Source organism: Syzygium oleosum, unplaced genomic scaffold (genome assembly GCF_021117445.2).
Source record: "Syzygium oleosum isolate NSW1041296 unplaced genomic scaffold, Sole_v2.1 Sole_v2.08, whole genome shotgun sequence".
NCBI classification, from domain to species: domain Eukaryota; kingdom Viridiplantae; phylum Streptophyta; class Magnoliopsida; order Myrtales; family Myrtaceae; genus Syzygium; species Syzygium oleosum.
In genome coordinates, this window is record NW_026607492.1 from 1,517,223 (window position 1) to 1,534,155 (window position 16,933).

Genomic DNA, 16,933 nt, shown 5'->3' on the forward strand with positions numbered 1-16,933 from the left:
TTGTACAGAGAGTGGTTGGCTTAAAAATAAGTTAAAGTGATGCTTTGCATTGGCCCGATACTGTCCCAAAATCATCTTTGGTTGTGTGACTTCACTTTGCAGTGATGAATATGTTGAAAGCTTGTTGGGGTAGTCTCTGCTGTTGAAGTTGGCCCTTGCTTCAATCAAGAATGAACCTTTTGTTTCTGGGTAAACAACACACTTCAAAATTGAATAGAATCAAGCCACGTACATCTTTTTCCCTCTATGCTAGCACTGAAACAAACAAGCCTGAGACAAGAAAAGGTTGACATATACACTTGAAAACTAAGAGAAGTACACTTCCCTTTAAATTGATTTCAAGTCCATTAACTTCCAATTTTCTTCACTGACAAATACTGCACGTTTTACACTACAAAGATCCTGTTGGTGTCCCGTGGAAACAAAGGTAAAGATTGTGTTTGGGCGATGACAATTTACATCAATTGGCCGTTGTGTTTATCTCCATCCATAACTTTGCAAGAATCTGCATTGTTGGAGCGACCCCCGTAGCTGGTATGTAAGTGTAGAATCTAAGAGTAGAATGAGTAGGTCTTAGCCTGGATTATGATCAGCCTCAATCCTCCAATGGGCGCTAAGACCATCAAGAGAACTCCAACCACAATGCAAAACTGACATGATAAACGAACCCGAGTTAGACCAGCTCACTTATAAATCTTAAAGGAAGAACGATGAGCAAAAATCAGATAAAAGAAAGCATACCCAGTTTGTCCACCAAGACAAGCTGTACCTCCTCGGCTTGTAGATCGCAAGCCACATTATGCAGGGAAGCTGGATAAAACGAAATAGAAGAAGCCAGAGGACTCAGTGGTTAGGGAAAAGTGTTGGAAAAGTGATAGAAAAGTCCTAAACCTTTTGCATTGATACCAATTCAGTCCTAAACCTTTTTTTGGTGCCAATTCAGTCCTAAATTTTTTGTCTTTGTGTCAATTTAATCTTTTGGCTAATTTTGGCCGGATTTTGCTGACGTGGATGCCGGTTGGCCTACATGGCACTGGCGGCATTGACGTGAACAATTTTTAATAGTTTTTTGAATTTTTAAATATTTTTTCTAATTTTTTTTTCTTTTTTTCTTTTTTTCCTTCTTTTCTTTTCCTTCTTCTTCTACCTTTGGCTGGTTGCTGCCCGGACGAGGCGGCCGTCGCCCGCCATAGGTGAGGCTGGTCAACCCTCGCCTGGGCGAGGGCGGGCGATCCCCGGCGAGGGTCGGCCTCGCCCAGCCTGGCCGAGGCTTGCCCAAGCCTCACCGGGCTTTGCCTGGCCGGTGGCCGGTCACCGGCGAAGGGGAAGGGAGGAAGAAAGAAAAAAAAAAGAAAAAAAATCAGAAAAAATATTAAAATATTATTAAAAATTGTTCACGTCAACTTCTCAAGTGCCATGTAGGCCGGTCAGCGTCCACGTCAGCAAAATCCTGCCAAAATTATCCAGAAGGACTGAATTGGCATAAAGACAAAAGGTTTAGGACTGAATTGGCACAAATACAAAAGGTTTAGGACTTTTTTTATACTTTTCCCTGGTGGTTATGCACATCAGCAACTTGGGAAGAGATTCAAAATACATATCTTGCTTATATGGGTACACTTACAAAGTATGTGGTAGGAGCAAAAGCGAATCCTCCAAAGAACGAGAGAAGACCACTGAAGAAGGGGAAAGTCATGCCAATGAACATCGTGAACGCTGCAATGTTAATCAATTTGAGAGTTCAGTTAAATCTCAATAAAAGCGACAAGCCCATCTAATTTGAAAGAATGAGACATCGCGTAGAATGGAGTCTGAATCCACTTACCAACATAGATATTGCGCGTTACAAACCGAAGTGTTCTAGTGGGCTTAAAGTGCAATTTCTTCACCAGTGCAGTTTCCATCATGTCAAACACCGGCATTGCATAAATCTGCCAGGAGAAATGGTAAATGAGATCTGGTAAAACTGGTCCAACCTCTCCAAAATCCGAGGAGGATAAGGGGAAGAATATGAGAAGACGCAATCTTTACCTGATAGCTTCCAATCACGTGGATAACCACAAACATATTGGCCATAGCAATGAGCCAAGCGGGTTTTTCCAACGAGATGAGGATGTTGCCCTCAACCGAGTTCCCATACATCCAGTACCCAATTAAGGCGACCGGAAAATAGCAGAGAGCCACAATTATGTACGCGACGATGACTCCTCTCCACATCGGGCCCTTGGATGGCTTCTCTGGCGTGGATGGGATCGTCGCTTGGATCTCCAACACGACATTGTGCCCGGCATAGGCAAAAGCAACATCACCCAATGCAGCGAAGAAGTTGAATACCGTTCCTGCTGTCGACTTTGCTGCGTACCCGTATTGTACATCGGGCTGAACACCCTTGTGGAGTGAAGCTGTCCAAGCAATAGTGGAGTAGCTGTTTGGAAACAAGAAGATCACATGCTTAAGTCCCCGAATAAAAAAATTATTGCGTCACTCTCTGTATGATTCATTAGCATAACACTCGTTTTCGTTTATTTCAATCGCTTCTTCATGTATATTCAAATGATATCTTTTGGTCCTCTGTTTGTCATTAGCTATGACAAGCGATTTGATTTAGACAATGTTACCGATTGTTCATCCATATAAATCGATAGTGAAGTTGAAGTTGAAAGAGAATTGGGGGGGACATACCTCAAAGACATGACGGCAGCAGCCAAGGAGACGCCGGCGATGGAGTTGAAGTTGGGGAGGTGGGAGAGAACAAAGTGAACGGAAGCGAATATCATGATGAAGTAAGTCGTCTTGATCGGCGTACAGCTTGGGCAAACCGTCTTCTGGAACTTTTGCAGGGATTGGCCTCCGGTCACCATGTAGAGAATGTTCACTCCGACTTCGACGAGGAGCTGCTGAGGAACCACAATGTAGAGGCCGAGTTTTTCGCCGAATGCGTATTGGCCCAGCTCGTGATACCTATCAAACCGCCTTCCGGGAACCATCTCGTGCATCTCGACCATTTGCCACAATGTGTAGAGGGTGATGATCCAGGACAAAACCATCACCGCCACACCGGGACCCCTGAAATCAAAATTAAGACGCAATTGATCAGGAAAACATGATTCAGTCGGATAAAGAGACGTAAAAATAGGAAGCAAGGGTGCAATTTGGTCAGGTCTTTTAGAGAAAAATAACTCACCATCCAAGCTCGGCCATGGCGTACGGGAGACCGAGCACGCCAGCTCCAACCATGGCGGTGACATTGTGAAAAGTCGAGTACCACCATTTCGCATTTCTTGAAGAAGTAATCGGTAGCCAATCATCGATCGCCTTCTGCTTCTCCAATTTTTCTTCGACCTACGGACACCATAACACATCCAACTTAGGCTACAAATGGAAGATTCGAAGTCCATTATTCCAGCTAGTTAGAGCATCGATTTTGCTAGACCAAAAAGGTGAACATGCCATGCTGCAAGTATTATGTCCTCGGCGACGCAAGTATGAACAGAGCAATCCTATGCTTTCGTGATGTCTATTCGAAGAACGCAACTCAACAAGCTCCGCATCATAAGCAAACTAGATGCACAAATTAAGTGATGTCATTCATGCTGTATTCTCTCTTCATTCGTTGATCATATCGATGAGCCATGGTTGGGTTACGTACAGTCGTGCCCGTTTAACCAAAAAGGATTAAAAAAAAAAGAGGGGGCATTAGATAATGGGTGAATGAGATCGATCTGACTCAAAAGTCAACACATGAGCAATGCAGGAAAGCAGAAGAAAGAATCAAGATAGCCTCACAGGTCCCGGGTCCGTCTGCGAGGTTCTTGGTCAACGAAGGCGCTTGATTTTTGACCTTTTTAACACATGAACGACGCGACACGTGCATTGTTGCCGTAGGGTTTGGGATTGTGCCTAATTCTCTGCCACTTGGGACGTTTATGTTGACTAAATGCATAGTTTATACATTATTCACTTTGTAGGTTCTAAGTTTGGGTTTTGAAACGAGGCCACTTATTGCCGAAACCGGAAGTTACACGATCGAGCGGCCATTCTCGTGTGTAAATGACGTCCAAGCGATGATATGAAATACTTTAATACTCGGATATCATATATTTGAAAATGTCCAATCCAATAGCCTAAGCTTAGATGCGGACGGAGCGTGCGTGTATGTATAGAACATATAAACTCAGTAGTCAAGCGAGTAGGAAACCTCGTTAAGCTGAAAATGAAAGAGTTTAATCAATCATCTCGGGGATCATTTGGAAACTAGACATGTATGTTCCCAACCTAACTTAACCCAACAAAAATCCTAATTCTGAATTGAGAATCGTCGCAACTTTTTTCCAATCTCTACAGTTGCAAAGTTCCGGCTACCCCGGGCGATCTAGCACGATCTTGCCTTCATCAAGACCCAAATGCTTGTCGATAGAGCAAGAGCTACCAGACTATGCTCGAACGCGAGATCCATCCGATGATCGCATTTTCTCCGCTAACTAATTTGTTTAAGATGCTCTCTTTTTCACTATCCGGGCCGAAGTTACTTGAGAAGAACAAGGAGAGCTGCCTATCTATCTACGTTTCAACAAGAATCTGCAGTCACGTATCCGGCCAGCTCATAGGAACTGCCTAACTGAGATAGCAATGAATGCTAAACACTAAATGAACGAGAGACCGTGCCAACTAGTGCTCTGCAAACGGAGGACAGATGGGTACTGTTGCAGATCACTCATCTAACAAAACACTTTCCATGCGCACGTACTTTCGATCGAAAGAGAGAGAGAGAGAGAGAGATAGAGAGACTAACGCTGCGCTGGCGGTCGTAGGCATGATCAGCCGGAGCCTGAGTCCCCATAACCGCGCCCTCTTCTTGGTTTTGCAGACCAACCTGTCGCCACAAGAGAGGGAGAAGAAGAAGACGAAGAAGAAGACGAGCTTGTGCGAAGTGCGTGGGCGGAGGAAAATGTCCGAAGATCCTCGTATATATAGAGAGGGAGTTCCGACCGGGGATGTTGCACTTTGCAGCAGGTTCACACGAACTGTGTCTGAAATACACGACGAAGGCGAGTCAGTGACGTAATTAGGTTTGACCGTGGAAAGTCTTCTAATCGGACGGCAGGAAATTAATTTAAAAACAAGGAAGGGGGGGGGCGGGCTAAGCTGTGCGATGAGATGAAAATTCGATGGAAGTCCGCGCACGACGAGACAAGATACCAAAGAATCTCTTTTCTTTATTATTTTTCAGCTACCTTTACTCCCATACTATTTACATGAAATGAAGAGGATCTCGTGCACTTATAAAAACCGCGGTCATTTTCTTCTACCAATAAACAAATGGGTAAATTATTCTTTGCGTGTTGCGCTTTTAAAAATTTAAATCTTCTCTATCTCTCTAAGCGATCTTATGAGAAAAAATTCGAGTTATCCGTAATGTTATTCTCTTTTCCACGTGCATGTGTACGATTTTATGATGTCACGCGAATTAATTCTTTTATTAATTAATGATCCGAAGGAATTCTAATTAGGTCATTTTGGTAATCGCGCCACGTGTCACCTGCTCGGGCATGGACGGTGATAGACGATGAAGTTGAAGGAACACCTTCTCCCCCAAACTTTAAATTTTCTTGGCAATTGGTGTGAAAGTAGCGGGTTCCATCTGGATCGACGTGGGTCACGCCTGATCTGACGGATCCAAACTTGGCTGGACATACGTATCAGATTCATGCAATACTTCTTCGGGGAAAAATACAAAACTGCTGAGCTACACGAATTGCCCATCTTCGTTGTCCTCGCACGGCAAAATTGGAAATAAATAGCTTGCACGTAACTTAAATGTACCCGAAACCGTCCGGACAACCGATTGGGTCAACAACGATCAAGAATCGAAAAGGAAGTGCGTGTACCCCCCTGTTCACGAAAACTCAAGTACAACTTCGAAACATTGTGCCACACGTGTCGCGATCCGTAACGACCAAATGAACATCTTTAAGCTAAGAGAAGAAAAATCAAACGAGTCCCCATTGTCGCAATCGATAACGATATTGTATAAGTGCGCTTTTCTTTTTTTTCGGACCGATTCAAAGGGCTTGAGCCTTAGCCTTTCTCCGGAGGAACACACTTGTTTTGCTTCGTTGTTTTCGATTCGTCCCTCCTTATCTCTGTTTTTGAGGGTTCCGGCTGTCTAAATTTGATTCCCATGGCCCAAAAAAAGAGGCCGAATCGGTTCCATGGTTGACTTCCCATCCTACACCGCCTTTGGCAAAAGGTGGCTTCTTGGAATTTGACTTCATCACAAAGATCTTCGCACGTGCAATTTATCGGACCCTGTATGTATTTGGAAAATCTGATGAGATCGAACTCTGGTGTGGGCGGGTCAAGTCGAGGCGATTAATTTGTCAAAGGAATCGTCCCGTTTTATACTTGGAGATTTGAATATTCTTCCGAACTATTTCGTGGGCCTCACCTCTTTTTTTTTTTTGTAGCATCATTACATTGTTAGTGCTGGTTTCTTCCACAAGTGGGGATTGGCAAGAAATTTACGATCGCAATCTTTGTTCATTATGCTCGAGTTTGAAAAAAATGAAGAAGAGATGAGAAAGTGAGGGTGGGGCTATTCTTTTGTAATCATGCTCAATCGATTCCACTTCCACACTAGAGGAAATTGAGCGGCGGTTCAAAAGTTTTCGGAACTGGAAAAGGCACACCGATGAGCAAGAATGTTAAGTATATTATGGGTTCTCAAGGCACCTCCACCCTTGCATTAGCTTCGGGAGTGGTAGATTTCAAACTTGGAGTTTGAAATTTATACTATCAAGGTCGGTTCCCAATTTTTGAAATTGGGAATAGACCCTATTGACCCTAGAACCGGTTTAGAACTAAATCGGTGGATTATAGGGTCAATCCATGAACCGCTTTTTTTTTCTTTTCTCTTTTTGGTTTCATTTTATTATCATATGCATGTGTCGGTTCCCAATACTTTTTGCTTTAAAATAATACATTGAATATATTCAATTTCAATAAATATTTTCTATTTTAGAAAAAGAGTAAAATAACTTACTTAAAGTTATGGGTAAACTGATTCAAAAACTAGTTCGGTTCCAAGTAAGTTGGAATCGGCCTTGAAGGTTCCAAGTTTCAAGGTGGAACTGGCCGGTTCAGGATATAGAACTGGAAACCGAACCGGTCAAAAGGTTGGTTTCTAGTTTTTTTAATCAGGAACCAACCGGTCCCCTGTGAATCGGCCCGATTAATCACTCCTAAGGTATATACCGTCATTCGAGTAGGAAAACCGGGCCAAGTCGAGCGGTTTTGGGGGGGGAGGGAAATTTAAAATTTGTTTGCAATTGTCTCCCCAATGTATCTTTCCTCCGCTCACCGCAAACACAATACAAGGGTCCATTAGGCACTATAGTAATTTTTCCGTTTTGCAGTTATGCAGCTATCACTGTGCCATAGCTCAAGTGTGTTGGCAACACATGTTTTAAAATTGCGGTGGTAAGCTAGATGGGGTTTTTCTCTTTTTTGAAACATTTAAGCGGAGGTTCGGCAAGCAGTAGATCCTGATATTGTATTTGAAGCAGCTATGCGAATTCCTTTTGATATGCAAGTTAAACAAGGTCTTGCTAACGGTAAATGGGAGGTTTGAATGTGGGGGCTGTTCTTATTTTACCTAAGGGGTTTGAATTAGCCCACCCCCCTCCCCCCAATCATATTTCGATCGAGATGAAACAAAAGATAGGCAATTTTGTCTTTTCAGAGATATCGCCCCACTGAAAAAATATTCCTGTGATAGATCCTGTTTCTGGTATTAAATAAAGTTAAGTCACATTCCGTATTCTTTCCCCGAACCCTGCTACTCATAAAGATGTTCACTTCTTAAAATATTCCATACATGTAGATGGGAATAGAGGAAGGGGTCAGATACTGTTTATAATGCTACAGCAGTTGGTGCAGTAAGTAAAATCACATGAAAAGAAAAGGGGAGTACGAAATAATGATATCGGATGTGTCAGATGAATATATATCAAGTGGTTGATATTATCGCCCAGGGCTAGAACTTCTTGTTTCCTAAGGCGAATCTATCAAACTTGATTGGCCATTAACAAGTAATCCTAACGTGGGTGGATTTGGTTGAGGGGATGCGGAAATAGCACTTCAAGATCCATTTCATGTCCAGGGCCTTCTGTTCTTCTAGGCATATGTCATTTTGGCACTCTACGACTGAAGTGTTTGTGTACATACCACGAGAGTTGGATTTAATTTTTCGCTCAAATAGCCGATAAGTATCGCGCAACTTTAACTAGTGTCCTGTCGGGTATTGTTGTAGCTCCTTGCAGCTAATCCCTGTTGCGATGCATATAACTCGTGTCTTTAGATAAGGTGAGAAATAAATATCTAGATGAGAATGTTCCCGCTATATACTAAGGAGACATCGGTGCGTGCCTTTCCAAGTTCTATCATCCGATCAAAGCGGAAGACAAATCAAAACGACAGGTGGGGCCTTAACACTTCGGAACAAACGACGCAATTACCCCCCCGACGACTTGGACTTCCAATTAGGAGGCAGGTCAACCCACCATGGTTTCGAGTCCATTGATGATTTTATCTTAGTCGACATCGAGTAATGCTCGGCTGCTACTTTATACGGTTGAATTTCTCGTGTTCTTTGGCGTCGAATCGAATGACTCGCTTGCGATTTTTTAAGATTCTTGAAGCCGCGCAATAGAGAAGAAAAGGAACAAATCGGGTAATTTGGGGTCCGTTTGTTAGCCGCAAGTTCCCTTGTCACATCCATTCACGTTGCAAAATTTCTCTTTTTATTTGCACATTTTTTTTTGTACCTAGAAATTGCTTGAAAACTTTAGTTATTCGGCAAAGTCCGACCGGTTTTCAGACTTGCCCAATTGATTACACGACGTTAGAAAATCGAAACCGTGAAGAGGGTCGGTCGGTCAAAGACAGGGAAAATTGAAACCGCTCGAGGGACCCTACGTTCAACTCTTATCCACAAATTTAGCGTATTTTCTCAATTAATTATATTTTTGCGCAAGACATTTCAATTTCGTGCAATTTTTTCTAACGAAAACAGCTGGCACTTGTAGACCGCTAAATCCTATATTAGTCAATATCCGTGTGCTTGACAAATTGGGTGTGAATGGTTGGAGCCTTGCTGGTGGGATTCGTCCTGGCGATGTTAACAGCAAGGAATTTAATTGACTTTTGGATAAAAAAAATACAGGGTATTGCATTTAAATTTATTTAAAATAAATTGGGTATCGACTTGTATAAATTCACGTTATAGTGACACAACGCTCGTGTGAGCATTTTGTGCTTTTCGTTCTGATAACCATTCCAATTCCAAACCTTCTCTTCATTTTGATTTTGTTGAAGTGGCTTGAGGTTGGATGGAGGCCCTCTTCTTCTTATTCTCACATCAAACTTCACATCAACTTTTTAATTTTGTGATTCTTAATGCCTGTGTCGAGAAGCTATAATCACGCTACAAGGCGGCACGCACCATATATACTCGCCTTTTTCTGAGTTGAAAACGAAAGAAACGCATTTATTCGGATGCATCGGGTTGAGTATCCCGCTTCTAGTGACTACAAGGTCCAAGCTTGCCGTCTTGTGGGAATTGATGTTTTAGCTGATGCGCGTGGATGGAACGGCTTGCATGCATCCGGGAGAATTAGTCAAGTCGAAAGATTCGGATGCCTTATGATATTAAAAAAAAAATGTAATATATTAAATGTGTCGTGGTTTTTCACTTATCTAGGTTTTAATTGATTGCTTCCGGCGATATTTAATCCATTAAAGTTTAAAGTCAATGTGCCTGCCTCGAAGAAATATCTCCATCCTTTTCGAGAGAATGCTCATGAGGTTACCCTCCAATTTAGCTCTACTCGCGTACTTGATCCAACATGATAGGGACAAATCCCAACATTGCACGAAGAGGTATTCATTGTTTTTCAGCAACAGAGTAACGACAACGACACAACGACTAATTTGCACAATTGTGTAATAAAGAGATTAGATAAGCATAATTCCAATATTAAGTAAGCGAGACGTATTCAAACATTCACTCGGAACTTGTCACGTTATTTTGTAAATCGTTCTTTATATCGTTGACATCGTCATTGTTACTGGGAATACAAGAGTAACTCGGCATTGTTCCGTATCTTTAGTTTTTAGGATCAGACCTGATCGTGAATCTAACGGCGACGCTAGGCAGCCTGCTCGAGCCTGCTTGGATTAAATGGGCCGAAAGACCAATTTGAGTAGGCTTGAGGAGAGACCCTTGTTATAGGGCCCGGCTCGACCCAATGGAGCATGCGCAGAGCTCGGAAACTAGACCAATTGCTAGAATCAAGAATGAAATGAACCTCTCTATTTGCACCAGGGTCTTCATAACTTTGATTGAACAACTGAAGAAGCAAAACTCTCCCCTTCAGTTCTCAAGTCCCTACGTTTCTGCATCTACTCGTTGCAGATTCCTGGTTCATGCTTGTTTGCTCGTATCGATGGCCACACGAACTTCTTAAGTCGCCTCGAAATGTTATTCACGGAACCAGGTCTCTCACTGATGCACGAACTACTGTTTTCGTCGGTCGAGTTGAAAGAGCAAGACTTCATCCCTGTGCTGTTCCGACAGCCGTCCGCGTCCGACGTGTCCCGAACCCCGGCGTGCAAGCAAATTTCGTTATCGGCTATTCGAAAAGATGTCCCAGGGCTAGTAGTTCCATTACTCTGCGTCTTTTTCTCCAAAGGAAATGGCCGAGGAAGCCAGTTATACAAACCTGAAAAAGGGGAAATAAACAAGGGAAAGGAAGGAGAGATATGACCGTGTGCAACTGCTTAATCTTTTGCATTTTCAGGAAAAGTGAGCAAAATACTTTAAAAACTTTCTTTCCATCATTTGCATCATTGCTATTACTGGGAATGTAATAGTAACTCGGCTAGGCTTGAGGAAAAACCTTTCTACAGGGGCCTAGCCCGACCTGATTGAGATTGCGAGACGTCCGTCTAGCTTGGAGAATTCTATGTTCTTTTTTTCTGTCGATGGACGGGGCCGAAGCAACAATTGAGTCAAATTCAAGGGTTCGGTCTGGTCCGGACTTGTCCAATGGTCATCCTCGAATTAGGAGTCAGGACCCTGTCGTTCCTAAGGTTAGCTCCTGAGTTGAACCCCCGGTACCCAACAGTCTCTTGTAAGGTTTCTTTCGCACATCCAAATTAAGCGTTTTTTACCATAAAATCAGTCATTGGAACCCATGAAATTATACAGAGATTGGATTGCAATTGAAATATAAAGGCTCCCCCAACTTACAGAAGTACAGCTCTAGAAGCATATGCCCTAGACAAGACTTCTTCTATAGAAAAACCTTGACATCACAACAAGCTCAGACATTGACCGAAAAAAAAACACAAGGTCAGAGACCCTTAACACTCATGACTCGCGGGACAGGAGAGATAAAGTACACAAAGCCAGCATTAGAAGATGTGATGAAACTCAGGCAAGCCAAGACTTGCTAGGAAGAACATTGTAGAAACGATGAATCTTCTCTTTATCGATTACTTATGCCTGCCGTTTCACCTTGTAAGCTGGTAAGCAAGTGTGGAATCTAAGGGTAGAATTGGTAGGTCTTGGCCTGGATTATGATCTGCCTCAATCCACCAATAGGCGCTAAGACCATCAAGAGTACACCAATCACAATGCATATCTGACATGATGAACGAACCCGAGTTAGACCAGCTCACTTATAAATCTATAAAGGAGAGAACAATGAACAAAAATCAGACTCAAGAAAGCATACCCAGTTTGTCCACCAAGACAAGCTGAACCTCCTCGGCTTCTTAATCGCGAGCCACATTATGCAGGGAAGCTCAAAAAAGAAATAGCAGAAGCCAGAAGCATCAGTAGTCATGCACATTGGAAATTTGGCGAGAGATATTAAATGCGGGTCATGCTTATATGGTTACACTTACAAAGTATGTGGTAGGGGCAAAAGCGAATCCTCCGAAGAACGAAAGAAGACCACCGAAGAAGGGGAAAGTAATCGCAATGAACATCGTGAACGCTGCAACGCAAATCAATTTGAGAGTCCAATAAAAGCATCAAGCCCATCTAATTTGAAAGGAGGAAATATCATAGAATGTAGTCTGAATCCACTTACCGACATAGATATTGCGCGTTATAAACCTAAGTGTTCGAGTGGGCTTAAAGTGCCATTTCTTCACTAGTACAGTTTCTATCATGTCAAACACCGGCCTTGCAGAAATCTGCCAGGAGAAATCTTAAATGAGATCGGGTAAATAGCTGGTAAGATCGGTCCAACTTCTCAAAAAATTGCAGGAGGATAAAGGAAAAAATATGAGAAAGACGCAATCTTCACCTGATAGCTTCCAATCACATGGACAACCACAAACATATTGGCGAGAGCAATGAGCCAAGCGGGTTTTCCCAACGAGATGAGGATGTTGTCCTTAACCGAGTTCCCAAATATCCAGTACCCAATTAAGGCAACCGGGAAGTAGCAGAGAGCCACAACAATGTACGCGACGAGGACTCCTCTCCACATCTGGCCTTTGGATGGCTTCTCCGGAGTGGACGGGATGGTCGCTTGGATCTCCATCACAACATGGTGCCCGCCATAGGCAAAAGCAATGTCGCCCAATGCACCGAAGAAGTTGAATACCGTTCCCGCTGTTGACTTCGCTCCGTACCCGTATTGTACGTAGGGCTGAACACCCTTGTGGAGTGAAGCTGTCCAAGCAATAGTGCAGTAGCTGTTCGGAAACATGAAGAACGCGTGCTTAAATCCCTGAATACACAATTCATTGCTTCGCTCTATGTATGATTCAATAGCATAACACTTGTTTTCGTTAATTTTGATCGCTTCTTCATGTATATATTCAATTAATGTTCGCCTAGTAAGGCTTTTGTCCTCGGTTTGTCATGAGTTATGACAAGCGATCTGATCTAGACGAGCCTACGTACTGAGTGTTCATCCATGTGGAATTGATATTGAAGTTGGAGTTGAAGTTCAAAGAGAACAGACCAGGACATACCTCAAAGACATGATGGCAGCAGCCAAGGAGATGCCGGCGATAGAGTTGAAGTTGGGAAGGTGGGAGAGTAGATAGTGAACAGAAGCGAATATCATGATGAAGTAAGTCGTCTTGATCTTCTTACAGCTCCAGCAAACCGCATCGTGGAACATTTGCAGGGATTTGCCTCCGGTGACCATGTAGACAATGTTCACTCCGACTTCGACAATGAGCTGCTGTGGAACCACAATGTAGAGGCCGAGTTTTTCACCGAATGCGTGTTGGGCCAGCTCGTGGTACCTATCAAACCGCCTTCCAGGACCCATCTCGTGCATCTCGACCATTTGCCACAACGTGTAGAGGGTGATGGTCCAGGACAAGACCAGCACCGCCACACCAGGACCCCTGAAATCGAAATTAAGACACAATTGATCAGGAAAACATGATTCGGTCGGAAAAAAAGAGGTAAAATGGGAAGCAAGGGTGCAATTTGGTAAGGTCTTTTAGAGAAAATAACTCACCATCCAAGCTCAGCCATGGCGTACGGTAGACCGAGCACGCCAGCTCCAACCATGGTGGTGACATTGTGAAAAGTCGAGTGCCACCATTTCGCGTTTCTTGAATAAGTAATCGGTAGCCAATCGTCGATCACCTTCGGCTTCTCCAATTTTTCTTTGACCTACGGACACCATAACACTTCCAACTCAGGCTACATATTGCAGATTGAAGTCCATTGCTCTGGCTAATTAGAGCATCAATTTAACTAGAACCGAAAAGGTAGACATGCAATGCTGCAATTTTATGTCTTCGGTGACACGATTATCAGCAGAGCAATCCTATGCTTTCATGATGCTGTTACGAAGAACACACACAGCAAGCTCTGCATCATAAGCAAACTAGATCCACAAATTAAGTGATGTCATTCATGCTGTATTCCCTCTTCATTCGTCAATCATATTGATGAGCCATGGTTGGGTTACATACAGGCGGGCACGTTTAACCAAAAAGGAAAAAAAAAAAAGCGGGCACTAAGGAGTCCTGGAAGACGACGGAAGGAGGAAAAAAGAAAGAAAAAGTGGGCACTTAAAAAAGAAATGGGTAAATAACAACGATCTGACTCAAAAATCAACACATCAACGATGCGAGAATTAGAGGGAGAAGCAATAACAATAACGATAGTATGGTGTATTATTTTCGTCAAGAAAATTTTCATACTTTTTTGAAACACAAATACATTTTTTTTTTCATCTTGAGAACTTAGAGAAAAAGTCTAAATAATAAGTAGAAACTATAAATAGAAATAATTTATCCCCAACTGGTGTATTATAATCATCATCGTTATTGTTATTATTACTATCATGAGTATTTCACATTTGCTGGACCTTATTTCTTAATTTGCATCTACAACTAAAAGGTAATATTACAGAAATCGGACAAACAACTCATAAGGTTCCAAGGGCAAATTTTATGGTCAGTAATGGTCCGTCACTCTTTGCACAAGTAAAGAAGAAAAGCTTATCTTTTAATCGCAAAAGCAGAGTATTGATCAGAGCGCGCGCACCTCCATTCCTTCCTATGGTGGATTCCAAATACTTTTTTGAAACACAAACACCTTTTTTTTTTTCATCTTGAGAACTTAGAGAAAAAGTCTAAACAATAAGTAGAAACTATAAATAGAAATAATTTATCCCCAGCTGGTGTATTATAATCATCGTTGTTATTGTTATTATTACTATCATGAGTATTTGACATTTGCTGGACCTTATTTCTTAATTTGCATCTAAAACTAAAAGGTAATATTACAGAAATCGGACAAACAACTCATAAGGTTCCAAGGGCAAATTTTATGGTCAGTAATGGTCCGTCACTCTTTGCACGAGTAAAGAAGAAAAGCTTATCTTTTTATCGCAAAAGCAGAGTATTGATCAGAGCGCGCGCACCTCCATTCCCTCCTATGGTGGATTCCTCCCCTGGGAACTCACCAAACAGAGAACCTAGCAATGACGACGGCGACCTGGGCTTCGCCCAAAGTCGCCCGACCTTGGTGACGTCGGGCAACCTCTCCAACCTCGGCGACAACATTGCGCACATACTTTTGAGAGAGAGAGAGAGAGAGAGAGAGAGAGAGAGAGAGAGAGAGAGAGAGAGAGAGAGAGAGAGAGAGAGAGACTAACGCTGCGCTGGCGATCGTAGGTATGATCAATGGGAGCTTGAGTCCCCATAACTGCGTCCTCTTCTTGGTTTTGCAGACCAACCGGAAGCCACAGAGAGAGAGAGAGAGAGAAGTAGAAGAAGAAGACGAGTTTATGCATAAAATCTCCAATATACTCGTGTTTAAACAAAAGAAGAAGAAGAAGAAGGAGAAGAAGGAGAGGTCAACGAAAATGCACACAAACCATTATACATAATGGGCCTAAGAACGAGCGAGAAGGAATATTTTCTCCCTACTGGGGTATTTATTTGCCAACCCAATCTCCAAGGTTTCCATTCCACAGACGCGGTAAAGTGTCCATTTTCCTAATTTTAAAAAAATTAAAATTAAAATAACGGTGGGAGAAGGTGTGTGTGTGTGTTTGTTGCGTTGTGAACAAGCTTCGATCGAGTTGCGCACGATGAGATTATCTTTAATTCCTACAATTATATGTAAAAAAAAAAAGAAAATCCCTTCCTTTCAAAAAATCACAATCACTTTCTTGTATTTGCATTCACGCCTTTTGCAAAGAGCCGCCAAATTCAATGAGTATTGTCAGTATTATGCCTTGAAGACTCACTTAGATATCTTCAATTAATTATTTTATAAATGTTCTATCAATGGACAGATGCATAAATCGATATTTATATTTTATTCCATGCGTAATTCTATTTTAAAAAATTTGAATCTTCTCTATCTTAATAAATAATCTTGTAAAGAAGGTGAATCTGGAAATAATTTTCTCTTTCCACACAACCACACACATCTATATTCAATTTCATCATACTATGTTAGTGATTTTTTTATTAATTAATAATCTAAATATTTTGTAATCTGGTAATTTTGGTAAATCTTTTAAATGGTAATTTTTTTGCATTCGCGCAATGCGTGTGCACTTTTGGTAGGATTCGAGATACTTTTCTTTAAATTGTTTTCGAAATAAAAAATAATTAAAAGAAAAGATTCCAGACAAATATCAGACCAAACTTTGGAATAAGTAGACTGTTCATTCTCCCGCATAAGACGGTGTAGAGCAGGAGAATGTGTACCGAGAAAAAGCCTAAACAACCTGGTCACGTTACCCTAGAAAATTGGTATTTCGAGTGACGTGGCATTATTGCAAATGTGCCTTCAAGCAAATCGGTCATAGTCAACAACCAATCATATCTGACCAAAAAAAAATAAACAAATCATGGTCTCTTCTAATACGCCAATCGATTTATGAAGGGTTAATATCACGAAAAATCCTAAACTGGTACACTTGTGACACATTTACCCTAAACTATTTTTTTGACCATAAAAAACCCTAAACCGGTACACCTGTGACAATTTTATCCCAAACATACCACAAAAAACCCTAAACTGATACACATGTGACAATTTTACCCCGAACTAATTTTTAATATTATTTTTTTGAATTTTTTCTTTTTTCTTTTCTTTTCTTTTTTTTTCCTTCACCTTCAACCTCTGGCCGGTCGCCGGTCCGGCGACCGGCCGTAGGCGGAAGTCGGCGAGGGCGCCTCGCCGGCTGCAGGGCGCCCTCGCCCGACGCCGGATCTCGGGCGAGGCGACCCTCTCTCGCTGCCGGGCGAGGGTCGCCCTCGTCGGACTGGGCAATAGCGACCCTCGCTCGCGTCGAGCGAGGGTCGCCCTTGCCCGGGCGGGCGAGGACGGCCCTCGCCGACGCCGGCGAGGGCGGCCCTCGCCCGA

At 42.4% G+C, this 16,933-nt stretch overlaps 1 protein-coding gene and 1 pseudogene across 3 annotated transcripts; one reads left to right on the forward strand and one right to left on the reverse strand.

Moving 5' to 3' along the window:
• Positions 1–271: 271 nt before the first annotated feature.
• On the reverse strand, positions 272–15,342 carry LOC115672588 (lysine histidine transporter 1-like). Of its 3 annotated transcripts, none has more exons than XM_030594424.2 (8): positions 15,207–15,269; positions 3,185–3,342; positions 2,683–3,066; positions 2,032–2,425; positions 1,826–1,931; positions 1,625–1,716; positions 742–810; positions 272–650 (listed from the first exon to the last, which is right to left on the reverse strand). In XM_030594424.2, the coding sequence occupies exons 1-8, from the start codon at positions 15,252–15,254 to the stop codon at positions 552–554; spliced, it is 1,350 nt and encodes a 449-aa protein (XP_030450284.1). In that variant the 5' UTR covers positions 15,255–15,269; the 3' UTR covers positions 272–551. The 3 variants fall into 3 exon arrangements, with proteins under 3 accessions (XP_030450284.1, XP_030450282.1, XP_030450285.1); XM_030594422.2 differs by lacking the exon at positions 15,207–15,269 and adding an exon at positions 4,793–4,955; XM_030594425.2 differs by lacking the exons at positions 272–650; positions 742–810; positions 1,625–1,716; ... (2 more) ...; positions 2,683–3,066; positions 3,185–3,342 and adding exons at positions 11,255–11,705; positions 11,799–11,867; positions 11,971–12,062; ... (2 more) ...; positions 13,054–13,437; positions 13,554–13,711 and having other exon boundaries at positions 15,207–15,342.
• LOC130138738 (cytochrome f-like) lies at positions 7,051–8,209 on the forward strand (annotated as a pseudogene).
• Positions 15,343–16,933: the final 1,591 nt, after the last annotated feature.

What these genes read in the sequence shown, in the direction of transcription:
- LOC115672588 (XM_030594424.2), bottom strand. Translation starts at nt 15,254, where the DNA reads ATGGGGACTCAAGCTCCCATTGATCATACCTACGATCGCCAGCGCAGC. An exon ending in GCCATGGCCGAGCTTGGATG is followed by an intron (nt 3,067 to 3,184) that starts GTGAGTTATTTT and finishes TTTTGATTTCAG; the next exon opens with GGGTCCCGGTGTGGCGGTGA. An exon ending in GCTGCCGTCATGTCTTTGAG is followed by an intron (nt 2,426 to 2,682) that starts GTATGTCCCCCC and finishes GTTTCCAAACAG; the next exon opens with CTACTCCACTATTGCTTGGA.